This window comes from Jaculus jaculus, chromosome 16 (assembly GCF_020740685.1).
Source record: "Jaculus jaculus isolate mJacJac1 chromosome 16, mJacJac1.mat.Y.cur, whole genome shotgun sequence".
NCBI lineage: Eukaryota > Metazoa > Chordata > Mammalia > Rodentia > Dipodidae > Jaculus > Jaculus jaculus.
The window spans coordinates 45,303,036-45,327,700 of record NC_059117.1 but is presented as its reverse complement, the minus strand read 5'-3'; the positions used below and the strand labels follow the sequence as shown (position 1 = coordinate 45,327,700).

Here is a 24,665-nt window from a genome sequence, read left to right as displayed (position 1 = left end):
TCTCCAGATCCCACCTTAGCCAGATACACAAAGGTGAGGCAAGTGCAAGGTCACAAATGCCCACTAGGTGGTACAAGTGCCTGTTTTTCTCTCTATGTCTCTCTCACTCTCACTGTCTCTAAAATAAAAAAAAATTCTCTTTAAGAACTACCACGGTACTAGTTTGTTTTACTTCTTTGAAAGCAATACCTGTGTCTTGCTAATCCATGTAGGTGTCTAGGTGCCTCCTTCACTTTCTCCTTCCTTCCTTTTCTTTTCTTGTCTTTTCTTCTTTTTCCTTTCCTTTCTTGTCTTGGTGATTGAACCTAGGGCCTTGCATATGTTGAGGCATATCCCTAGTCCTCTTCTTTTACCTTTTTTTTTTAATATTTCATTTATTTATGACAGGGAGAGAGAAAGAGAGAGAGAATGAGAATGGGCTCACCAGGGCTTTGCATGGGCCAAAGGAGAAAAAGTTACTCTCTGTGAACAATATCCTTTGTTTTACTGAATCTTCAAGCACTTACTACCAACACTTTTATTTTTGATCACAGAGCACATCCCATTTAAACACATCCAGGATTAATGGGGCACATTTTTCTGATTGCTGAGAGTACTCTCTTATATATTATGTCACTGAATTTATTCTCACCAAGTTTTTATAATGAAGTTAAAAACCAATCCTGAACCTTCCCAAAGGAATAGATTTACAAATGAATCATCCAGCAGATGGTAAGAATTGGATATTTGTATGCTTTGCAGGCATTAGCACATTTCAAAGTAGTTACACATTGAAAAATTTTTCCTTAAATGATGGAGGAAGCAGCATCTAAATTAGTGAAAAAAAACCTAAAGTATAGAAAACTTAAAAATATGCTATCCTCTACTCTCAACTATTTGACTTATACTAGCCATTAATTAACTGTCAAGTGGATTTCACTCTTAGTGGATATGCTTCTATCTTTTTTTTTTTCGAGGTAGGGTCTCATTCTAGCTCAGGCTGACCTGTAATTCACTGTTAATCTCAGGGTGGCCTCAAATTCATGGCAATCCACCTACCTCTGCCTCCTGAGTGCTGGGATTAAAGGCGTGCACCATCTTGCCTGGCTGATATGCTTCTATTTTGATTATTATACTAGATGGATGCTGTCAAAGTTTTTGAAAACAGTTACCCTTTCATCTTGTCTATATCATTTCCCTGTGGATAGACTCATTCTTCTTATGTGTGATCACCATACTATGGTTGACTGCACTACATGCAATTCTAAATAGACTTCAAAACTGATGTAGGAACTTTGCACATTCACTGAGTCAGGACAGGTACAAGGGTCTACTTGGAAGCAGTTTGGTCTCTGTTTTTTCTGCTTAGTCTTTGGGTTTGGGTTATTCATTTACTGCTGGGAGAATGAGCTGTTTAAAAACAACAATGCTTCTCTTGCCATTGATTTTCGAGTAGCTCAAGTAGACAGTGTTTGGAACATACAGCACTTTGGCCTTATGGGGAACAGCCATCTCTATATGAAAGCATTGGTACTGATGATTATGATAAATCCAAAATGAAACATTGATCAAAAAATAAAGGATCAGGGAAATAAAATACTCTTCTACAGACCTCGGGTAACAGGTAGACTTGTACAAAAATGATTTAATACAGATGCCAAAATAGCCAGTTGCACCAAAATAAAAATGTATTATTTGCATTCTCCATTAGAAGCAAGATGATTCTCATGGAGCCCCTTTAAGATGGGTGCAGAAGTATAGAAGAACCGAAGCAGGTTATTTTTGAGGGAGATGCAAAGAACAAACAAACAAACAACAACAAAAAAGAAACTCTGCAAAGAAACCAACTATGCTATGTGAGAATTAAAATTCACATAGAAATGACACTAAGGAAAGTTTGGTCACTTACTAGAAGATGAACTTGAGAGCATTGTCTTGGAGTGAAGACTAGAAATGATGAATTATATGATGAGAAAAGCTAATAGGAAGTCATATAAAAACTAATACAAATCAATGAATTATTGATGTTCTCAGACTAAAGCCAAACAACTGGAACAGAAGCAGCAATTAAAGATAAAGTGAAAGGCAGTTCTCTGAAAAGGGGAAAAGAAAAAAAAAAAAAAAGCTCTGAGTCTATAGTTTGTTCATTTTTTATTATTTATTTATTTATTTATTTGAGAGCGACAGACAGAGAGAGAAAGACAGATAGAGGGAGAGAGAGAGAATGGGCGCGCCCGGGCTTCCAGCCTCTGCAAACGAACTCCAGACGCGTGCTCCCCCTTGTGCATCTGGCTAACGTGGGACCTGGGGAACCGAACCTCGAACCGGGGTCCTTAGGCTTCACAGGCAAGCGCTTAACCGCTAAGCCATCTCTCCAGCCCTGAGTCTATAGTTTGAAAAATACAATTGTGTTCAATAAAAGAAGATTTAAAATTCAGTAAAAATGACTTATAATTACAACACAGTAGCAAAAGTTTTGAATTACAAAGTTAAAGAAATACTATAAATGAAAAAATGATGAATCAGTTCTTATTTCACTCTGTCATTCTTAAAAAAATTACTCAAGGATATGTTTCAGTGAACTTCATCATGTATCTAAACAAATGATATAGGCTGTACTTTTTTGTACAATGTGGTTATTAAACATTTGAAATTTAGGTAGTCCTACTTGAGATGTTTTGCATGTATGAAACATGCACTAGATTTATTTTAAAAATGAAATCCAAAGTATCAATATTTTTATAATGATTACATGTTATATTTATTGTCTTAAAGAAACTATACCGTTGAAACTAATGTCATTTATTTATATCTCATAAATGTAGCTATTAGAAAACTTAAAATGATATTTGTAGCTTACATTGTTGTTCTTGATTATACATTACAATGGTGAAGCATTGCTGAACACTAAAACCAGGTAAATATGTCATTAAATCCACATATTTATTGAACATAAATTTAGAAAATAAAATGTAGGGGTTAGGAAGATGGCATACCAGTTAAAGGCATTTGTTTTCTAAAGCCTGACAGCTAGGTTCAATTCTCAAGCCACTCCTTAGTAAGTCAGATGTAAAAAGTAGTGTAAGCATGTGGCATTCATTGGCAGTTGCAAGAGGTTTTGGCACAATCTTCCCACTACAACATGCCTACATGCAAATAAGTAAATAAGAATTTTAAAAAGAAATTAAAATGTAATGGAAAACACAAGTCTTAACAGTGAAAAATATTAATATTAAGATAATTTAGCAATAAAATCTAAATGTTTGTACAATAATAATGAAAGTGAATTGAGAGAAGGGTGAGAAGGGATGCACTTTGATCATTTCATGCAGGTAGGTGTCAATGGATTTTGTATGTTATTGATATTGATATAAAGGTAGAAGAAATGGAATATATAATTGTAGATTTAAATGTAACTGTTATAATTTCCTAATTTTGATTAAAGCACATTGCCATTTTATATTGTTTTAGGAATCAAAACCTATGCAGAAATAATAGGCTAAAATATTTTAGGAAGCTAGAAATAAAAGACATATGTCTGATACTATTACCCTTTTTTTGTTGTTTTTTTGAGGTAGGGTCTCACTCTGGCCCAGGCTGACCTGGAACTCACTATGTAGTGTCAAGGTGGCCTCAAACTCATGATGATCCTCCTACCTCTGCCTCCCGAGTGCTGGGATTAAAGGCGTGTGCCACCACACCTGGCTCTATTACTTTTATCAAAAACAGAATTCAAGGAATAAAGAGCAAAGGAGGTTATTTTCTACTAATAAGAGATATTGTGGTGGGTTGAAAATGAGTGTCCTTTCTAGTCTCAGGTGTTTGTGACTGAGCTTCCTACTCATTCCCCAGCTGGTGAAGTCTTTGGCAGGGGGGAGCCTTGCTAGGGAAGATGTATTTCTGGGGGTGGACCTTGGGGTTAAGGAGTCCAACGTACTGTGTACTCAAGCCAGCTTGTGCTTGCTGTTTTCTCTCTCTGCTGCTTTTGGTCAGGTGTTTTGAACCAGCATCCAGAGATAACTACTACAAAAAATGGTCTACAATAAAGATGTGATAGTTCTAGACCTTGCATCTTTATCTAGAGATGGTCATTTTCTTCAAATAAAGAAATGAAAGTTATAAAATGGCCACAAATTAGATGATAGAGATTAATATTGATTAGATTAAATCAATTAAATAGAACACATTCTCTTAACAAGATTTTTAATAATATTACCATGTCATGCTAGTGATCATTTATGTAAAGATTGTATTGATACCTACAAAATAAAACATATAAAGAAAAAAGGAAATCCTGATTGATAATAACAACTAAAAAGCACACTTGAGGTATTTTTTGTTATCATAACTAAATAACTCATGAGTCTAAAAATGAAAACTTTTAGTAAGTCTTAGAGAGAAAGTTCAGTGTGAAACTGACCTGGAAAAACAGGAGCATTCAGCCAGTACCATGGGCACATGACTCTAAATTAAAAAAATAAATGGACAAAGTGCTAATTTATTGAAAATAGAGGAATAAAATTGTTAGTTCTATGAGCCAAAACAAATTAGGGATGAGAAAAGCTGCAGAGATTATAAATTCCAGAGCTAACATATTAAACAGATAATGAAATTAACAAACTCTTAAGACAGAAATTGCCTATTGAAACTGCTGGGATTATAGAGTATTTTATGTTTGTCCTGTCCAATATAGTATCCACTAGTCATATATGTATATTGAGCATTGAAGTGTGGCTAGCAAGGACATTTTTAGGTTTATTCATTTTTGAATTATTTAAATTTCAATAACCACATATGACTAATGGCTACCATGTTGGACCATTCTGGAAAGTAGCCAGAGAAGAAACTGAATAAGTGAATAAATTCTCAAAACTGTATATATACATATACATAAATAAATAAATAAGTAAATAAATAAATATATATATACACACACACACATATATATATATAAAACATTTATAGCAATATATGCAAATAAACTTGAATATCTCTACAAAATGGCAATTTATAAAGTAAAATACTGACTTTAAAAGAAATGGATAATGACAAAGGAAAACTGAAAAACATGTAAAATAATTACTTTGTTAAAAAGTCTTTAGAAGGACTTCCGGGTAAGATGGCTGCTTAGGAGCCATGCCAAACCAGCCTAGGGAAGGATTTAAGCAAAACCTAGCAAAACACACTCCTCTTTTGAAAAATGAAGGAAGATAGGTTATTCTTAGACACAGCAGAGAAGCCTGAGAGACCAAGACCCATCAGAAAGGAGGAAAACGGCCAGAGTCCCACTGAAGTGATCTCAGCTCTCAATAGGTGTGTGCCTGCCCGGGGCAGTCCTGCCAGGCGTACCAGGTGGTGGCAGCAGCAGCAGAGACCAAGCAACAGATATTTTCAACTCCATCAGCCTTCTTGCAAAGTTCATAAATCTGAAGGAAAGACACCTGAGATCAACTAAAGAGCTACTGAAAGTGCCAGCAATTCCAGAAGTCTGAACTCTCCCATCCCCCACCATCAGAACCGCTAGCCTCCAGCATTCAGCCCCCAGTGGCAGCACAGCCAGCAGAGCAGATCACAAAAACAAACAAACAAACAAAACCAGGTACACAGTCCTGCAAGAGCTAATCTCTCTTTCCATGTCAGGACAGGTTATGGAGTATATATTCTTGGATGGCTTTACTATTTTCAAACAACCTGTATTTGGGGGTTGAAAATTGTTGCCTTTGGTTTATACACACACACACACACACACACACACACACACACACACACACACGCCTTTGTTTTTTGCTTCTGTTATTATTGGGAGTAGGCTTTGATCCAGAGTCAGGTTGACCTGGAACTCAATTCAAAACAAATCTCTACCTCTCAGCTGACAAGATTAAGGGTGAAGAACAATACATACCCTTAGGGATTTTGGCTTTATATGACCATCTGTTTGTTTTAACTCCCACAATTGCATACTTTGTGCTGGTTTTTATTGATTGTGTATGTTACTCAGTTGAAGTTTAGAATTTGCCAGTAAATTATTCCACCTAGTCCACTAGAATACTTGCTTAGCAAGCAAACTCAACACCTAGGATTACTTCTGTGGATTGATTAGGGTACAAGAGCTACACATGGCACCTTGAACTCTTATCCTGAGGGTATATAGAGGTGGATTGCCACATCTGAGAACACTGCAGATAAGTAGAAAACCCAAGCATCAAATCAATTCAGGATGCAAAGTAGCTACAATATAATGCAAGAAACTCAAAGAATCAAGACAATTCAGTCCCTCCAAAAACTATAAATCCACCAGAAATGATCACCAGTGAGACTGTATTAGATGAAATACATGACAAAAATTTCAAAAAAAAAAATGATGGTATCTATGCTCAAAGAAATGAGAGAAGAAATGGAGAGAATCAAAGAAGAAAACAAAGGAATTAAAAAAGAAAACAAACTTCTGAAAGAGAACACAGGAAACCAGCTTAATGAAGTAAAAAGGTCATTAGAAGACATGAGTAATGAAATAGAAATACTGAAGAAAAACCAGGCTGAAATCCTAGCTCTGAAGAATACATTCAGTGAAATAAAAAAAACACTGTGGAAAGTCTCACCAGTAGAATGGATGAAGGAGAGAACAGAATATCTAAGCTAGAAGACGAGGTGGCAGATCTAATACAGTCCAACAAAGAGAAAGACAAGCTAATAGCAAGGTATGAATAGGAATTTCAAGATATTCGGGACACTATGAAAAGATCAAACATAAGAATTCAGGGTGTAACAGAATGAGAAGAATTTCAATCCAGAGACATAATAGGTGTTTTCAACAAAATTATAGATGAAAATTTTCCTCAAATTGGGAAAGAAAGGCCAATTCAGATACAAGAAGCTTTTAGAACACCAAACAGACAAAATCGGGAAAGAACCTGTCCTTGCCATGTTATAATTAAACTACTAAACACACACAGTGAAGAAAATATATTGAAAGCAGTTAGAGAGAAGAAGAAAGTCACCTACAAAGACAAGCCCATGAGAGTAACTGCAGATTATTCAACACAAACTTTAAAAGCCAGAAGGGCTTAGGATGATGCATTCCAAGTTCTGAAAGATAACAACTGTCAACCATGATTACTTTATCCTGCAAAGTTATCTATCCAAGTTGATGGAAAAATAAGGACATTCCACAACAAAAACAGGCTAAAGGAATTTATGACAACTAAACCAGCTCTACAGAAAATACTTGAAGGAATTCTTAATGCTGAAGAGAAAGCAAAACACACACAGGAGGAAATAGGAAAAAATAAACCGCACTCAAATAACAGTTAAAGCAAATGAGTAAAGGGAAAACAGGAAACACTACAAAATAAGAATGATGCTGAGAATAAACGCATACCTTTCAATAATAACTGTTAATATCAATGGCCTCAATGCACTATCCCAAAGGCACGGGGTTGCAGACTGGATTAAAAGGCAGGATCCTGCCATTTGCTGCCTCCAGGAAACTCATCTCTCAATACAAGATAGACACCACCTTAGGGTGAAAGGATGGAAAACACTATTTCAAGCAAACAGGCCTAGGAAACAAGCAGGGGTTGCTATCCTAATGTCTGGCAGGATAGTCTTTACACCAACATCAGTGAGGAAAGGTAAATAAGGTCAATTTATACTGATTAAAGGAACTGTTCAGCAGGAGGACATTACAATCGTAAAAATATATGCACCTAACATGGGGGCTCCCAGTTTCATCAAACAAACACTATTAGACTTTAAAGTCACAGATAACATCAAACACAATTGTAGTGGGAGACTTCAACACCCCACACTTATCAACTGACTGGTCATCCCACCAAAAAATAAACAGAGAGACATCTGAATTAAATGATGTTATGGAACAAATGGATCTAATATATATCTGCAGAACATTGTACCCAAATGCTGCAAAATATACATTTTTCTCAGTAGCACATGGAACATTCTCTAAAATAGACAATATATTAGGACACAAAGCAAATCTCCACAAATATAGGAAAATTGAAATAATCCCTTGTACTATATCTGATCACAATGGAATTAAACTGCAAATCAGCAATAAGAAAAGCTACAGAGCATTCAGAAATTCATGGAGACTAAACAGTACACTATTGAATGATCAGTGGGTCATTGAAGAAATCAAAAAGGAAATCAATAAATTCATAGAATCAAATTATGATGATAATACAACATACCAAAACCTTTGGGACACAATGAAGACAGTTCTAAGAGGGAAATTTATAGCTCTAAGTGCCTATATTAAGAAATTAGAGAGTTCACAAACAATTTAATGCTCCACCTTAAGGCACTGGAAAAAGAGGAACAAGGCAAACCAAAAAGCAGGAGACGAGAAAAAACCCTAAAGATTAGGGCAGAAATTAACGAAATAGAAAACAACAACAATCCCCCCCCCCAAATCAACAAAACAAAGAGTTGGTTCTTTTAAAGGATAAACAAGATTGCTAAACCCTTAGCAAATTTGGCCAGAAGATAGAAGAGACAAAAATTAATAAAATTAGATGTGAGAAAGGCACAATTACAACAGATACCAAAGAAATTCAGACAATTATGAGGAAATACTTTAAGAATATATATGCATCTAACTTTGAAAACCTGAAAGAAATGATTTCCTTGATTCATATGACCTACCAAAATTAAATCAAGATGAGATAAACAATTTAAATAGACCAGAGATCCAAGCAGCTATAAAAAGTCTCCCAACTAGAAAAAACTCAGGCCCAGATGAATTCACTGGTGAATTTTCCAGACTTTCATGGAAGAACTAACACCAATGTTTCTCAAACTTTTCCATAAAATAGAAAATGAAGGAAAGCTACCAAGCTCCTTTCTATGAAGCCAGCATCACCTTCATACCAAAACCAGGTAAAGGCAGAACAGAAAAGTAAATTATAAACCAATCTCCTCATGAACATAGATGCAAAAATTCTGAAAATAATATTGGCAGACAGAATACAAGAATATATCAAAAAGACTATTTACCCCAACCAAGTTGGCTTTATCCAACTTTATCCAGGGATGCAGGGATGGTTCAACATATGCAAATCAGTAAATGTAATACATCATATTAATGGCCTGAAGGACAAAAATCACATGATCATTTCAATAGATGCAGAAAAGGCAATCAACAAAATCCAACATCCTTTCATGGTAAAAGTATTACAGAAATTGGGAGTAGAAGGAACATATCTCAATATAATAAAAGTTATTTATTACAAACCTACAGCCAACATAATACTAAATGGTGAAAAACTCGAAGATTTTCCACTAAAATCAGGAACAAAACAAGGGTGTCCACTGTCTCTACTTTTATTTAATATAGTACTGGAAGTCTTAGCTATAGCAATAAGGCAACAGACACTCATAAAAGGGATACAAGTTGGATAGGAGAGATGAAATTATCACTATTTGCAGATGATATAATTCTATACATAAAAGACCCTAAAAACTCTACCAGCTATCTGTTAGAGCTGATAAACATTTTTAGCAATGTAGCAGGATACAAAATAAAAACACAGAAATCAGCAGGTTTCCTATATACAAATATGTAGAGAATGAAATCAGGGACTCTCTCCTATTCACAATTGCCTCAAAAAAAAAAAAAAAAAAAAACCATGTTGGAATAAACTTAACTAAGGAAGCGAAGAAGCTCTACTATGACAAGTTTAAAACACTAGAGGAAAAGGTAGGGGAAACCCTTCCACATACTGGGATAGGTAATGACTTTCTGAATATAACCCCAATTGCTCAGAAAATAAAACCACTAATTAACCACTGGGATCTCATGAAATTACAAAGCTTTTCTACAGCAAAGGACATTGTGAATAGAGCAAAGAGACAACCTAGAGAATGGGAGAAAATCTTTGCCAGTTACACATCTGACAGAGGATTAACGTTCAGAATATACCAAGAACTCAAACAACAAAACAATAAGAAATCAAACAAGCCAATCAAAAAAATGGGCTATGGAACTAAATAGAGAGTTCTCATCAGAAGAAATACAGATGGCATATAAACATCCAAAAAAGTGTTCTACATCCTTAGCCATCAGGAAAATGCAAATTAAAAGTACCTTGAGATTCCATCTCTCTCCCCTCAGAATAGCTACCATCAAGAAAACAACTGACAATAAATGTTGGTGAGGATGTGGTAAAAGGGGAACCCTTCTGCACTGTTGGTGGGAGTGTAATCTGGTACAGCCATTGTGGAGATCAGTGTGGAGGTTCTTGAGACAGATAAAAATACATTTGCCATATGATTCAGCTGTAGCACTCTTAGGCATATATCCTAATGACTCTTCTCACTACCTTAGAGATACTTGCACAACCATGTTTATTGGTGCTCTATTCACAATAGCTAGGAAATGGCACCAGCCTAGATGTCCATTCACAGATGAATGGATAATAAAAGATGTGGTACATCTACACAAGGGAATTTTATTCAGCAGTAAAGAAAAATGAAATTATGAAATTGGCAGGGAAATGGATGGATCTGGAAAGGATTATACTAAGTTTGGTAACATAGGCTCAGAAAGCCAAATGTCACATGTTCTCTCTTATATGTGGATCCTAGCTACAAATGTATAAGCTATAAGGGAGGGAGGAGAGGGAAGGTCTTAAGAGGATGGTATTTTATATGTGTGTGTGTGTGTGTGTATGTATGTGTGTGTGTGTGTATGTATATATATATATATATGTGAACATATATATGTAGAAGAACAGATTACAGGGAGTGGAATGTCCTAAGTGAGGTCAGGGGAAGAGATTGTATAAAAGAAGGGTGGGGTGGGGGTCAACCAAAATTCAAGATATTCTGAATAAGACATATAAAAATCTATTTTCTTAAACAATGACACATCCAGAAGTCATAGATTGTTACTAGAAAATTTTCAGTGCCTGTGATGGGATACCTTCCAGTGAATTGTTGGCTGGGAGGTCCTTGTTACCTGAAAAACATTACAGGCTATTGCCAAAGCCCTTGGTTCCCCGTGAGAAGGAGATGGTAAGACCCTATTGCTGAAGACTTCACATGCCTGAGAGGCAAAGTCACTGAAGAATCAAGTGTTGCTGAGCATAAAAACTTCTCACTGTAGCCTAGCCAACTGAAAGCTAGAAAAAGCTGCACTGCATGGAGCCCTGTGGGAAACAGAAGTCATCAGCGGTGAAAACAGTGGATACTAGAGGCCTCAAGTTTTTCCAGATAAGCCAAATGAGCAAATGGGTACAATCCTGGCATATCTGCTCTGGGGGAAAACAACTGTTCTCTAATTGGAGTCTATGAGAGGGAATACATGCCTGGTACTGAAAACATTATCAAAAGCCTATGGCAGGGTAGGTCATGAGCCTTAGGGGTATAAAGCCTGCTCCTGTCTGGATTTATGCAAATATTACTCTTACCAAATTGTCCTGAAAGCACTACACTTAATGTTCATATGTATATGTTAATGCTACTCTCACTTATGGTTAGAGAAGCTTCTCTTTTCAGGTGGTGATGACCATTAGGATGACCCAAAAGGCAACATAGTGCTGAGAAGAAGGGACTAAGGAGTGCCCAGCACTGAAACATCTCTGTCACACCCACCAAGGCTCAGGGTCTATTGTGGAAGAGGTGGCAGAAAGAATGTAAGAGCCAAGGGAAGGGTCCCACTCCTTACATACAATTCTCTGGACAGAATTTGGCTTCGATACCCAAGACCTCGTAGTACCTAGCAATGCCCACACAAAACCCTCACAATAGGAGAAAAAGATGACATCAAATTAAAAGAGAGATGGAGGGAATATGACAGAGAGCAGAGCTATGAAGGAGAAAGTGTGTGTGTGGGGGGGGGAGGAAATAATGTGCTTTATTTTCTGTAAGTATAGAAGTTGTCAATAAAAAAATATATATATGTTATAAAAAAGTAAAGTCCTTGTATCTCATGAAACAAAGAGTGGGTTCATTTTTATTTAAGGTTTTGGGAACTGACTATTTCTGAAAACTGTAAACTCTAAATTCCTTTACAAAAGTTTCATGTTATATATTCATTATACATAGTATTTTGTTACATAAGGACATTTTCATATATATTTTACTCCCGTACAATATCCTCATACCGCCCTCTTTCTCAGTTTCCGTGTCTATCTCCTTCACCCTTGTGCTGGTACCAGATTATAAGTTGTAGTAATCACTAGTAGTATTGATTAAGAAGCTATAATGAGGCTTGTTGAAAGAAGAAGTGGGAAAAGATCACAGGATGGGAGAGTAAACAGTTATGTGGAGGGACAGAATACAGGGTGTGGAAGGGTCTGGGTGTAGGACAGAGGTAAGGGAGAGAGTGTAAGAGCAACATGCACAAAATTAATGATGGCATGAATCGGTAGCATAGAAACCTACCTCTTTGTTAACTAATTAAGAGATATAACTCTCTTAAACTAAAAGAGAGAGAGAGTTTGGGCAGAAACCTCCAGAGGTGAAGAAATCTTAACTTTAAAGGTTGTTGCTGGCAAATCCTGGTGTAACAATTGAGGGACCACTTACAGTTAGATGTTTGTCAAGAAGGCCCACGAAGCCTCTGTTCTCCCAGACAGATTTGCTTCTTCTTTGATGTAATATATACATATATGACTTAAGTACCTATATCAAATATAGAAAGTATAAATGTGAGAAAGCATATTTGTCTTTCTTAGACTGGATTAATTTGCTTAATATAATTATATCCAGTGGCTTTTATTATCCTGCAAATGACATAACTACATTCTTCCTTATGGCTGAAAAATTCCATCATGTAAATTCAGCACATTTTCATTATCCATTCCTATGCTGTTAGACATAAAGGTTGGTTCCATATTAACTACTGTAAATAGTACTGCAGTCAGAACTGATGGGCAAGTGTCTCTGTTTTTGTTGACTTGGATAAATATCCCAAGAGTGGTTTGGCTTGGACATGGTAGATCTCTTTTTAGATTTTTTCAGAAACATCTATACTGATTTTCATAGAGCTGGGCTAGTTACATTCCCACCACATTCTTGCTAACATTTTTATGTATTTATGTATTTATTTGGGAGAGAGAGAGAGAGAGAGGAGAGAGACAGTAAGAGAGAGAGTGAACATGCCAGGGCCTCTAGCTGCTGCAAATGAATTCCAGACACATGAGTCCCATTACGCACATGTGTGACATTGCGCTCTTGCATCACTGTGCATCTGCCTTACGTGGGACCTAGAGATTTGGACATGAGTACTTAGGCTTTTCAGTCAAATATCTTAACTTCTAAGCCACTTCTCTAGCCCTTTTTTTTGTTTTATTATTTTATTTTTTATCAGGAATTTTAGTATATCGACATATTGCAGATTGGTCCTCCTCCACTCTCTCCCTTACCTCTGTCCTACACCCAGACCTTTTCATACCCTGTATTCTGTCCTTCCACATAAATGTCTACTCTTCCATTCTATGATCTTTTCCTGCTTGTTTTCTCAACAAGCCTTATTATAGCTTCTTAATCAATACTATTAGTGATTACTATAACTTATAATCTGGTACCAGCACAAGGGTGAAGGAGATAGACACAGAGGATAGTCAACTCCTACTGAACCAGATATCCAGAGATACAGAGGCTCCCAAACCTCATCACTGAAGCAGACCTAAAATGAACCCCAACAGGCTTGGGGAAATTTGTGGAAGAGGGGATGGAAAGAATGTTCAAGCCACACGTTGGGTCATTATGCATAGAGACATTGCTTCCTACTCATAACTGATGGCTAACCCCACAATGCACAACTCATATTCCCCAACAAGGAGGGTCCCTGCAGAGGAGAGCCCAGGGAGGAGGCTAATGCTGGTACCAACAAGACTGTATACACTGTGTACTTAATAAATAAGTAAATAAATACTAGAACAGTGATACAGTAGGAATAATAGTAAAAAATGAAAAAGCTCTATTGTGTGATTTTAAAATGTGAAAAAAAATCAAACTATTCCATATTCTTGATGTTAGCTCCCTGTGTGATGTATAGCTGGTGAACAAAATGGGAAAACATATCCTATTTGATAGGTTGTTCTTCACTGTGGATGTTCTTTCCTTTCCTCACAAAAGCTTTTTAATTTTATTTAATCCCAGTTATAAATTCTTGAGATTATTTCCTGTGCTGCTGGAATCTTTCTCAGAAAGTATTTGCCTATGCCTATATTTTGAAGTGTTTTCTTTGTTTTGCTTCAGTAGTTTGACCCTGCAGGTCTCATTTTAATGGACTTTGATCCAGTTTGAATTTGTTTTTGTGCAGTGGGAGATAATGATCTAGTCACATTCTTCTGCAGGTAAATATCCAGTTTTGCTAACACTATTTGTTAAAGAGGCTGTCTTTAAATGTTAGTTTTTGGCACTTTGTCAAAAATCAGATGGCTGTGGCTGTATGAAGTTATTACTCTTTCTTCTATTGGTCTATGTCATGGAGTATTTATCTTTCTTAGCTTGGGTGACGTCACTTAGTATGAGTATTTCTAGGTTTATCAGTTTTCTTGCAAATTTTATAATTTCATTTGCTGTGTAGGATCTTTTTTAATTTCATGATGTCTCTTTTTGACAATTGTTAGCATTATTTCCTGTGTTAGTTCAGTCTTGTTTAGAAACTCCTTGCCTTGAAAGTAGTTTTCCTATTTTTTAAAAATCTAATAGTTTACTTACTGATCTTACATGAAGGTCTTTGATCCTTTTGGAGTCAATTTTTTACATGGTAATAGATAAGATTCTAGTTTCATTCTTCTATACTTGGCTACAAAGTCATAGTAACAAAAACTGTACAATGCTGTCACATAACAGACATGTAGACCATACACATGATAGAATATCCATCTATAAAGAAAAATTAATTAATTATACTTTTATTAGCTATCATCCCAATATAATTTAAAAAGAGAGATTTTATTTTAGAAACTGACAATATGATTTTAGCTGAAAATTTCCTAGAGATCAATCAGATAAGAATAACTATAAACAGAATATAAAGTATCAGATATTAAAACGCTATTCAAATTAAAAAATAATGTAATCCAGTGTGTTAGTCAGTTTTCATTACTGTGGCAAAATCTTAACATCTTAAGGGAGGAAAACTTTATTTGGGTTCATGTTTCAATCCACGGACAGCTGGATTCTTTGCTGTTAGACTGCAGCGAGATAGAAAATGATGGTAGGGCACACTGGTTGGCGCATGAGGCATAAGCTCACTTCATGGAGGCCGAGAAGCAGAGCAACGCGGAGGGAAAGTCGAGGGACAAGACCCACTCTTCAAAGGCTTGCTTCCAGTGACTTCCTCCAACTAGGCCCCGCCTCCTAATATTATATTCACCTGTGAATTTGTCAGTGGGATAATCTATTCGTTGATGAAGTTAGAGCCTGCATGATCCAAACACCTCTCAGATGCTCAACCAAGCTGGCTACCAAGCCGTTAACACATTAGCCTTTGAAGGACATTTTTAGATTCAAAGTATAGTAATCAGATATTTAAAATCTAATAAGATTAAAAAGAGTGTGACCCAGTCACTAAAAATATAGGTTAATTAAATAGAATAATTTAGAAATAAACTCTAATGCATTTGAGAGTTCAGAATGTGTCATCACAAATAAAATTGGATTCTTAAATCTTTTTTTAAAATTTTTTTTGTTTATTTTTATTTATTTATTTGAGAGCAACAGACAGAGAAAGAGGCAGATAGAGATTGAGATAGAGTGCCAGGGCCTCCAGCCACTGCAAATGAACTCCAGATGCGTGCGCCCTCTTGTGCATCTGGCTAACATGGGTTCTTAGGCTTCACAGGCAAGCACTTAACTGCTAAGCCATCTCTCCAGCCCGGATTCTTAAATCTTGCTGAAGGAGCCCTTCCCTCCCTCTGATAGCCAGAATGTGTGATATGGAATTAAGTTTTCAAATCTCTTTAAAATCACAGAAGACAAAATTCCTGACAAGTTTTTAAAACTGAGAATTAGTGTATTTAAAATAATAGAACATGATCTGTATGATTGATTTAAGAATTGAAAATACTGATACTTTATATTTTGTGCTGTCATTATTGCTTTGCTTTTAGGAGGCTAAAGTTCATCAGGACTTGTTTTGAGTTTCAGATCTGTGCCTTGTGTCCTGCCCAGAGGAGTTCTGGGAGTCTCGTCCTCCTGGAGAGGAGGATGGCTACAAATCCACACTGTAGATAACTGGAAAGCAACTAAAGGTTTCAGTAATGTTTTTTCTTCCCCTTTCTAGAGAATTAAATCTCTTCCTTTCTCTATACTTCTACGGGCTTTAAATTCTCAGCCTTCTGTCAGTGTATTTTTATCAAGAACCAAGTTATTAGTCACTTGTTAAATTTAAATAGGATTAGCTGGGTGTGGTGTCTCAAGCCTTTAATCCCAGCATTTGGGAGGCAGAGGTAAGAGGATCCTTGTGTGTTCAGGGCCACCCCGAGACTGCATACTGAATTCCAGGTCGGCCTGGGCTAGAGTGAGACTCTACCTCAGAAAATCAAATAAATAAATAAATTAATTAATTAAAAAATCAGCTTATGGGGGCCAGGGACATAATGTGGTGGCTTGGTTCAGGTGTCCCCCATAAACATAGGTGTTCTGAATGCTAGGTCCCCAGCTGATGGAGTTTTGGGAATTAAAGCCTCCCAGAGGCAGTGTATTATTGAGGGCAGGCTTATGAGTATTATAGCCAGTTTCCCCGTGTCACTTCTGGCATATTTTCATGTTGCTGTTGTCCACCTGATGTTGGTGAGGAGGTGATGTCCATCCTCTGCTCACGTCATCATTTTTCCCTGCCATCATGGAGCTTCCCCTAGAGTCTATAAACCAAAGTAAACCTTTTTACCACAAGGAGCTCTTGGTTGGATGTTTTCTGCCTGCTGGGAAATTGCAATGGCATTGAATTGGAAACAGTCAGGGGAGAGAGCACAGCTGGGGTAGGGTGGGGGCAGGAGGAGCAGAGGATCAAGTGGCATTGCTCATCTGCACCTGAGCTATACTATTTTTGGTACCTTTAAGGCTTAGTTTACCTATGATTTCCCTCATGGGGTTTTGGATAGTGTTCAAAAAGATTTTTGCAGTTCTATTTCTGTATTTACTCTTGCCTCTATTTGAGTCAGAAACATTCCATACTTTTAAAAATCAGCTTAAAATAAAATGGAGTGGAGGAGATTTTATTTTTCATTTGTCAGAGAAGACCTTTTCCGTGCCCTGGAGAGTATTCTACCTACATTCAAAGTTAAGTGTCAGAAGAAGCATACTTTCCTACTCTGTCCAAATTCAAAAAGGAGAAAGTTTCTCAAAAAGGCTCACATCAAATTGAAATGCGGTCAGCCAATGCAGAGGCCCACATGAACCTTAGAAGGCAGAAGAGTACAGCTGGTGGGCTTATGCCAAAACATTCATTCCATGATGCAGAGCTGGATGGATGCCCTATATACTAAGTACCTAGAAAGGTCGTATTTCTTTGTATAGGATGGTATTCATGCTTAGTTATTTAGCATTTTTCAATACTTTTCTCCATGCATATTCTGTGATTTTTTTAATTAAAAATGTTTTGAGGGCTGGAGAAATGGCTTAGCAGTTAAGTGCTTGCCAGTGAAGCCTAAGGACCCTGGTTCGAGGCTCGGTTCCCCAGGACCCACGTTAGCCAGATGCACAAGGGGGCGCACACATCTGGAGTTCATTTGCAGTGGCAGGAGGCCCTGGTGTGCCCATTCTCTCTCTCTCTCTGCCTCTTTCTGTCTGTCACTCTCAAATAAATAAATAAATAAATAAACAAAAAATGTTTTGAAACTATTTTTGCTCATATTTTACCTTAACATTTTTCTTGTACTTTTGAAAAATAGTTCATTGTTTATTAATTTATTAAGTCATCCAACATGTCCTCAAGTCCTACAATTATGGGTTCATATTGAGATTTTTTATTCAGATAACAGGCCTCTTCTGAACCTTTTCTTATTTTGTGTATTTGATTTTCTTTCTCTTAAAGTAAAAGATTTGTTTTCCTCACTATCATTGTAATTACTGATTTCCTACAGCCGACAATACATATGATAAAATTTAGAATTACTGCTGCATGATTACTAAGATTTCTGTGCAGGGTGTGTGCAGATAGGTACTTAGATTTGATCTCAGGACTAGTGGTGTAGCTAAGTAGTAGAGTATTTAAGCAGGGGAAGCAGGAAAAGACCTTGAGTTCAATCACCAGTACCACAAAGAATTTTTTTTGGTCTTCTTAAAGATACACAATTGGTGGTCTGGACAGATGGCTTACTGGTTAAGGCACTTGCCTACAAAGCCTAAGGAACCATGTTCAATCCCCAGGACCCATGTAAGCCAGATACACAAGGTGGCACATGTGTCTTTGAATTCATTTGTACTGGCTAGAGGCCCTGGTCCACCTATACTCTCTTCTCTCTTTGCCTCTTTCTCTTTTTTCCTCTCTCTCTTAAATAAATAAATAATTTTATAAAAAGATACACAACTGGAGTACAGTAATCTACACATAATAATTTAGGTTTATTTTCCATTATGGTTATTGGTAACTTGACATATAGTTGGGTTTATTTGTTTCTGTTTGTATACAAAATTAATCTTTTATTTTTAATGATTTTAGTTTTAAAAAATATTTCACTTATTTATTTAGTTTAAGAGAGAAAGAGAGAGATTGAGAGAGAGAGAGAGAATGGGAACACTAGGGCCTTTAACCACTGCAAATGAACTGCAGATGCATGTACCACCTTGTACCTCAGGGTTACAGGCAAGTAACTACCTTAATTGGTAAGCCATCTCTCCAGCCCTAAAATATATATTTTTTAAAAAAGATATATGGTTAGTACTTTAAGGAAAACTATCTTACATTTCTGGTGTTTTAGGATGTGTTTCCTTCTCCTAATATCTTTTTGATTGATATAAAAACAGTTTTGATGGACACCCCAAGATGTTCATGTCATTAACAGAGTTGTTTGCTGGTTGGCCATAGGGTGTCCTTGGTGAAGGCTTGGGGAACCTTATGATGTCCATCCCTTTGTGTGTTCTTTTGATCTCAATGTCAGAATTGTCCTTCAGGCATCATGAATCTCTATTATTAGGTGGATGTGAGTTCCAGTGTTGTGAAGAAGTATGTATCCCTATGTGCAAACATGTCTATTCTCCACCCACTTGCCACATGCACATGTGTTCACACTGTCTCTAACTCCTCCTTGCACATCACTCATACTCTATACAGAGCCTTTGTGAGTTAGAAAGAGACATCCATTCTGCATGGCTGGAGCAGAAAAATCCACAGCCCCTTTACATGGACACAGTTCTATGGGAGCATGGCTTAGCTACCTGACAGTGTATTTGTACAAAGGTAAAAATCTTTCTTCTAGGTAGAGCATAGCCATTGTTAGACAACAGTAATCGTATAATGCTTTCAAATTCTAAAAACAAAAGTTTGGAAAATTTGGGTTTCCTCAAAGACTGTTTATAAAATTATTTTGATATTTTTGTTTACTTTTAGTTTTGTAATCATTTTTATTTTAAAAATGGTTTCAGATTTACCAAAATACTATCAAATAATACAATGAGAGATCTCATAGATCCCCACTCACATGTGGTTCCTCTGTTAATAACCTCCTGCAGTTTTTACACTTCCCTGCAATTAAGCATCAGTTAATACAGAAGCTAAAAAAAATGCATTTAGCAACAGTGAGAAAAAACATCTTTTCTTGAGGTGACCTGTTGTTTAAAGCAAGCCAAGCATAGGGTTCAAGTGTAGGTGAGACCTTGTCATGTGGCTGAACTTCCATGTATAGGTTCACAGTATGTCCTTTTCCAGCTTAGGTCCCTATCATAGCATCATCAGGAGCAGCAACACACAGAAAAATACAGCAAGAGAGAACTAGCTCTGAACATCCAGATGACTGGACTAATCAACCCCAAGGTCTACCCTCAGTGATACACCTCCTCTAGCAAGGCTCCTCCTCCCAAAGGCTCCACCAGCTGGGGACTAAATAAGAAGCTTAATCACAAACATTTGAGTTTAAGGGGACATTTTACACTCAAGCTACAATGAAGACAATATATTTAGTACTAACCTGTTTTCTGCATATAAATAGAAATTCCTGGATATTCCATAAATTGCCTGACCAGTATCTCCTAGAGTGATGATGGAGAAGGTATACATCTGCTCTGTTTTTGCAAATCATGAATTGAGAAACAAGACACAGACTTAGTTGAAGATTCACCTTCATGTATCTTTCTTCATCCTCAGGGTCTAAGTCTCAGAACTGCCTGTGGAACTCCTTCATCGATGGGCTCACTGGAAATGTCAAGGAGAAGCCAAAACCAACAATTGTCCATGATCCCCGTCCCCCAGAGGAAATCCTAGCAGATGAATTGCCTCAGTTGGATAGCCCGGAAGCTTTGGTGAAGACATCCTTCAGGTTTGGTGGATGAGAACCCAGTTTGGTTTTTGTTAATTATGTGCAGAGTTGCTACAAACTACTTGGATGCCTAGTGTAGCTAGCAAGTGACTTCCTCTCTTTGTGTTGAGTAAATTAGCATTGATGAAGGAGTGTTGGAATCAATATTAGTTGGAGTTCTGGCTGGATTTCCTAAATGTAATGGAGATGGTATCAGTGTTTCAGTTGCTGTTGATATTTAATTGGTATTGCCATTTCAATGCTGAGGCACAGGGCTTGGTGATATTGGGAATTTGAATTTGATTAACAAGTATTTTGCTTCAAAGGAAGTTAATGCATCCAGATAGATAAACAGAGAGAAAGCATGTGGGGAAATTCATTCAGTCTCTTGCTAGGGGAGGCTTCTGGGTTGGAGAGATGTAAGAGCTGCTGCTGACTGAAATGCAGTGAGAGCTTGGTTGCTTCCCAGGTGGCTGCTGTGCTCTGCTCTTATTCCTTTAGCCTTGCATCTTCCTGCACAAGCCTCTTTTACTTCTTTTGATGGTTTGCTCTATTTCCATTATAACTCTATCCCTTACCTTCTCACCCATATTAAATAAAAATCAATCGTTATGAATGTAATATGAAAAAGGGATTCTTTCTTCTGAATGGGCATTGAAGCTTCCAGTACTACTGGCATCACTAATTAATATGTAATCATTTATCCTGCTTGCCTTCCTCCTTTTCTTCTTGTTACATTCATTTTACTTTTCCTTTTCAACATTTTTTTTTAATCCATTATTTATTTATTTATTTATTTGGCTGTGACAGACACAGAGAGAAAGACAGATAGAGGGAGGAGAGAATGGGTGCGCCAGGGCTTCCAGCCACTGCAAACGAACTCCAGATGCATGCGCCCCCTTGTGCATCTGGCTAATGTGGGACCTGGGGAACCGAGCCTTGAACCGGGGTCCTTAGGCTTCACAGGCAAGCGCTTAACCGCTAAGCCATCTCTCCAGCCCCAACATTTTTGTTGTTATTGTTTTTCAAGGTATGGTCTTGCTCTAGCCCAGGCTTACCTGGAATTCACTCTGTAGTCTCGGGCTGGCCTCAAACTCATGGTGATCCTCCTACCTTTGTCTCTCAAGTGCTGAGATTAAAGGCGTGCGCCACTGTGCCTGACCTTTTCTTTCCACTGTAAACTTTCTTGCTCTTCCCATGGCTAGTGGGGTATATAAACCTCACTTCAGACAATTCTTGAACTTTGTGAAATTTGTTTGAGAAAAATAAGCTCTCTTTGACATCTATGATATGTGAAAGTCATTTCACTGTGTAAAGGCTCTCCTATACATTGAATTATAGATGAATTCTAAAAATGAGTGATGAATAGGGTTTTGATTTCTTTATGCAATGTAATAACTACATTGGTGGGATAAGAATTGCAGGTAAATGCTTTTCTTATCCCTACAAAGGGTTTAGTTATTGCATTCTGAGGTTTTGAGTGTAATTTAAGCCACTTATCTGGAGAGAAGCACCTTCTATGAGACTATAATTCCCTGCAAGCGACTGTGGTGGAAAGGGAACTTTGAATGGCTTTCTTAGGTCATGTGGTTTCACCATGGAATCAGTTTACTCGCATACGTTGTTCTCACAGCTACTTCTTGCATCTCAAACCAGATTGTTTTCTTCAGTTAGTAGTTGAAGGGTTACTCTCACAGGAAGAACATCTGAGTTGCATGTCCCTTTCCATTACCTTCACCCATTCTCTTTGAGCTTTTAAATAGAATGTGCTGACTGGTGGCCCTTCATTTGATCTGCTAGTTATATCACGTGTCAATGTTGTGTTTCCTGAAAGAGATTACAAACTTCTTAAGGTCAGGAATTCTTTTTGGTTTCTGTAACACTTGACACAGAGGAAGAAAAATAGCAGGTATAGATATGCTAGTTTTTTTTTTATATCAGTTCAGGCTAGAAATTGGCTGTTGTCTGTATTAATTGTAAGATTTGTTATACACAAAGTCTTATAAGGATAATAGTCAGGTATAGGGACAATTAACTTATCAGTCAACAAAATCAGTAAGTAAAAGCAGTATCCAGGTTGCTCTTGTGACAGTGCTACTTGTTTTCTATATGGCTTTTGGATTTCAAAGGAAAGAATGATAGCTAGGTTTTTAACAATGCTTATAGAAGTGTAGTACTTTTGTGTTTTTCCTTCAGTTCCCTGTAACTCCAGAGTGAAAACTCTGCAAATTGTAGAATCCCATTGTCAGTGACTTAGGAGAAAAGGTACAACATATCTTACAGGTTTTAAACTCCTTAAACTCTATTGCTCCAGAGCACTGTTCCCTCTGCTGAGGTTGAAGTGTTGAGTTTTCCATTTTGATCCTGAAATCAAGAACCTCTCAGCTTCCTTGTGTTCTGTGTGTACAGGTGACAGCTGTGCACCTGTGAATGTTAATGACATGCACTTCCTGGTCCTGGAGGATCTTGTTTGTGGAATTGTCACCACCTGTCCTCTCAGCCATGACGCATATCACCAGTCCTTCCTGCTAAACAAAATCCAAACCTACAATGGCAGTAAGCATTAGGGAATGGAGACTTAGAGCTCTTGTGGTTTCAGTGTCAGCCTTCATGTTGCTCTGCTTTCTGTCTCTTATCAGGGAATTGAGAGTCATTCCTTAGACCTCAGTGAGGTCATGAGTTGATACGGACAATGGTATATACTCAGATAGCCTCCTGTGTCTTCTCACAGTCCCACTGTTGCCCTTGTCTGTCATCTGGTCGCAGTTGACACTACAGAGATATTTTTTTTTTTTTTGAAGCAAGCCCAACTAGCCTTTTTTTGTTTTTAAATGAGAGAGATAGATAAAGATAGAGATAGATAGATAGATAGATAGATAGATAGATAGATAGTGAGTGAGAGAGACAGAGAAAGAAGACAGCAGGGTAGAGCATCTAACCAGTGCTCAGGGTGCATTGGTTTGTATTTCCGCTTAGCACTTGGTACACTTTGTACCCTGGAGCCTAGGGTAGTTGGGGTAGATGGATAAAGCTGAATTTCTGGCTTCAGGTGCAACACTGTTGGGGTCTTAAAGCTCAGTGAGCATTTAAGCAGAAGTTTTCTTTCAAAACCCAAGACTCATGCAAGGAAGAAAGTGGAAACCAGAGCTAAACAAAAAGTCTTCAGTGTATGGAAAGGCAACTCCCCTTGGGTGCCCCTTTTCCTTGTTCCTTAGGTCTTGTCCCTTTGAGCCTGTTGCTCTGCTAAGCCTTTCTTAAAGGATAATGAAAAATACATTGAGCCTGAGGAAAGAAATTAGCAAGTCCAGCCAGTTTCAACTTACCATCAGAGGTCCCAAGAGAACAGGACAGACCTGGCTGCAGAGTGCCTGACCATACACATTTGCAGAAGAGAAACCTGGCCTATGGTGTACTGAAAGCCAAAGAAACCAGTGTTGTATTGCATATCTGCTGTGTGCCATGTTTGAGGTATCCATTTATTCATTTAGTACCCTCAAATCCTGGCAAAATGTGTATTGTTATTGTACAGGCCAGGAAATTGAGGCACAAGAGATCAGGCAGCTTATCTGAAGTCATAAACTGGTGGCTAGAGAACCAAGTCCACCTGGCTGTAAAGCTCAGTTCTTTCCACCATGTTCTGCCACCATATCACTTTGGCCTTAAGTTTCTGGAATTACTGGTAAAACAAGGATAGTGTGATTGCTTGTATTATTTTGAATATATATACTTTGATATATATTCAAATATCTTCCTAGACAGACCTTCTTCTATTAACACTCAATGTTTTCCTAGTCTGGACTTATGTTTTCTATCTATTCTTGCTTGTTCAGTAGGAATTGTTTAAGGGACTATGTCTCAAACTTTATGCCTAGACAGATTCCTTGACGAATCCTGTTGAAAGAAGACCCAGTTTTTGTGGGTCTGGGGAGCAACTTGTGTATCTGTATTCCCAACAAGCTCCAGCAGATAGGGTGGTCTGAGAACTATCTTCCTAGTGATGAGGTAAGGTCTGTGAAATACCACAAGTATGAATTTGTGCACACTTGTGTTAACTGTATGATGTGAGTAATTTTAACTGTTAATTTCATTTTCCAAATGGAAATACAAGCTGTAGAGGCTGCTGTTAGGATTAAGTAGGTTAAGGGGGCTAACACTGTCTAATTTCTTCTCTTCCAGTGTTCAAAACCCTCTTATACCCAAAGCTCTTTGCTTATCTCTGGGACTAAATATTTGGCAAGGAGAAGTTTAAGTTAG

At 37.4% G+C, this 24,665-nt stretch overlaps 1 protein-coding gene across 5 annotated transcripts in view; it reads left to right on the top strand.

Annotated features, from left to right (window-relative positions):
- Pde1c (phosphodiesterase 1C) overlaps positions 1-24,665 on the top strand; it is a 782,675-nt gene that overhangs the window by 328,394 nt on the left and 429,616 nt on the right. For all 5 annotated transcript variants that reach the window (XM_045135620.1, XM_045135623.1, XM_045135622.1 and 2 more), the window contains exon 3: positions 20,261-20,432. In XM_045135620.1, coding sequence (XP_044991555.1) covers positions 20,261-20,432 — 172 coding nt within the window. The remainder of the gene's footprint in view (positions 1-20,260; positions 20,433-24,665) is intronic.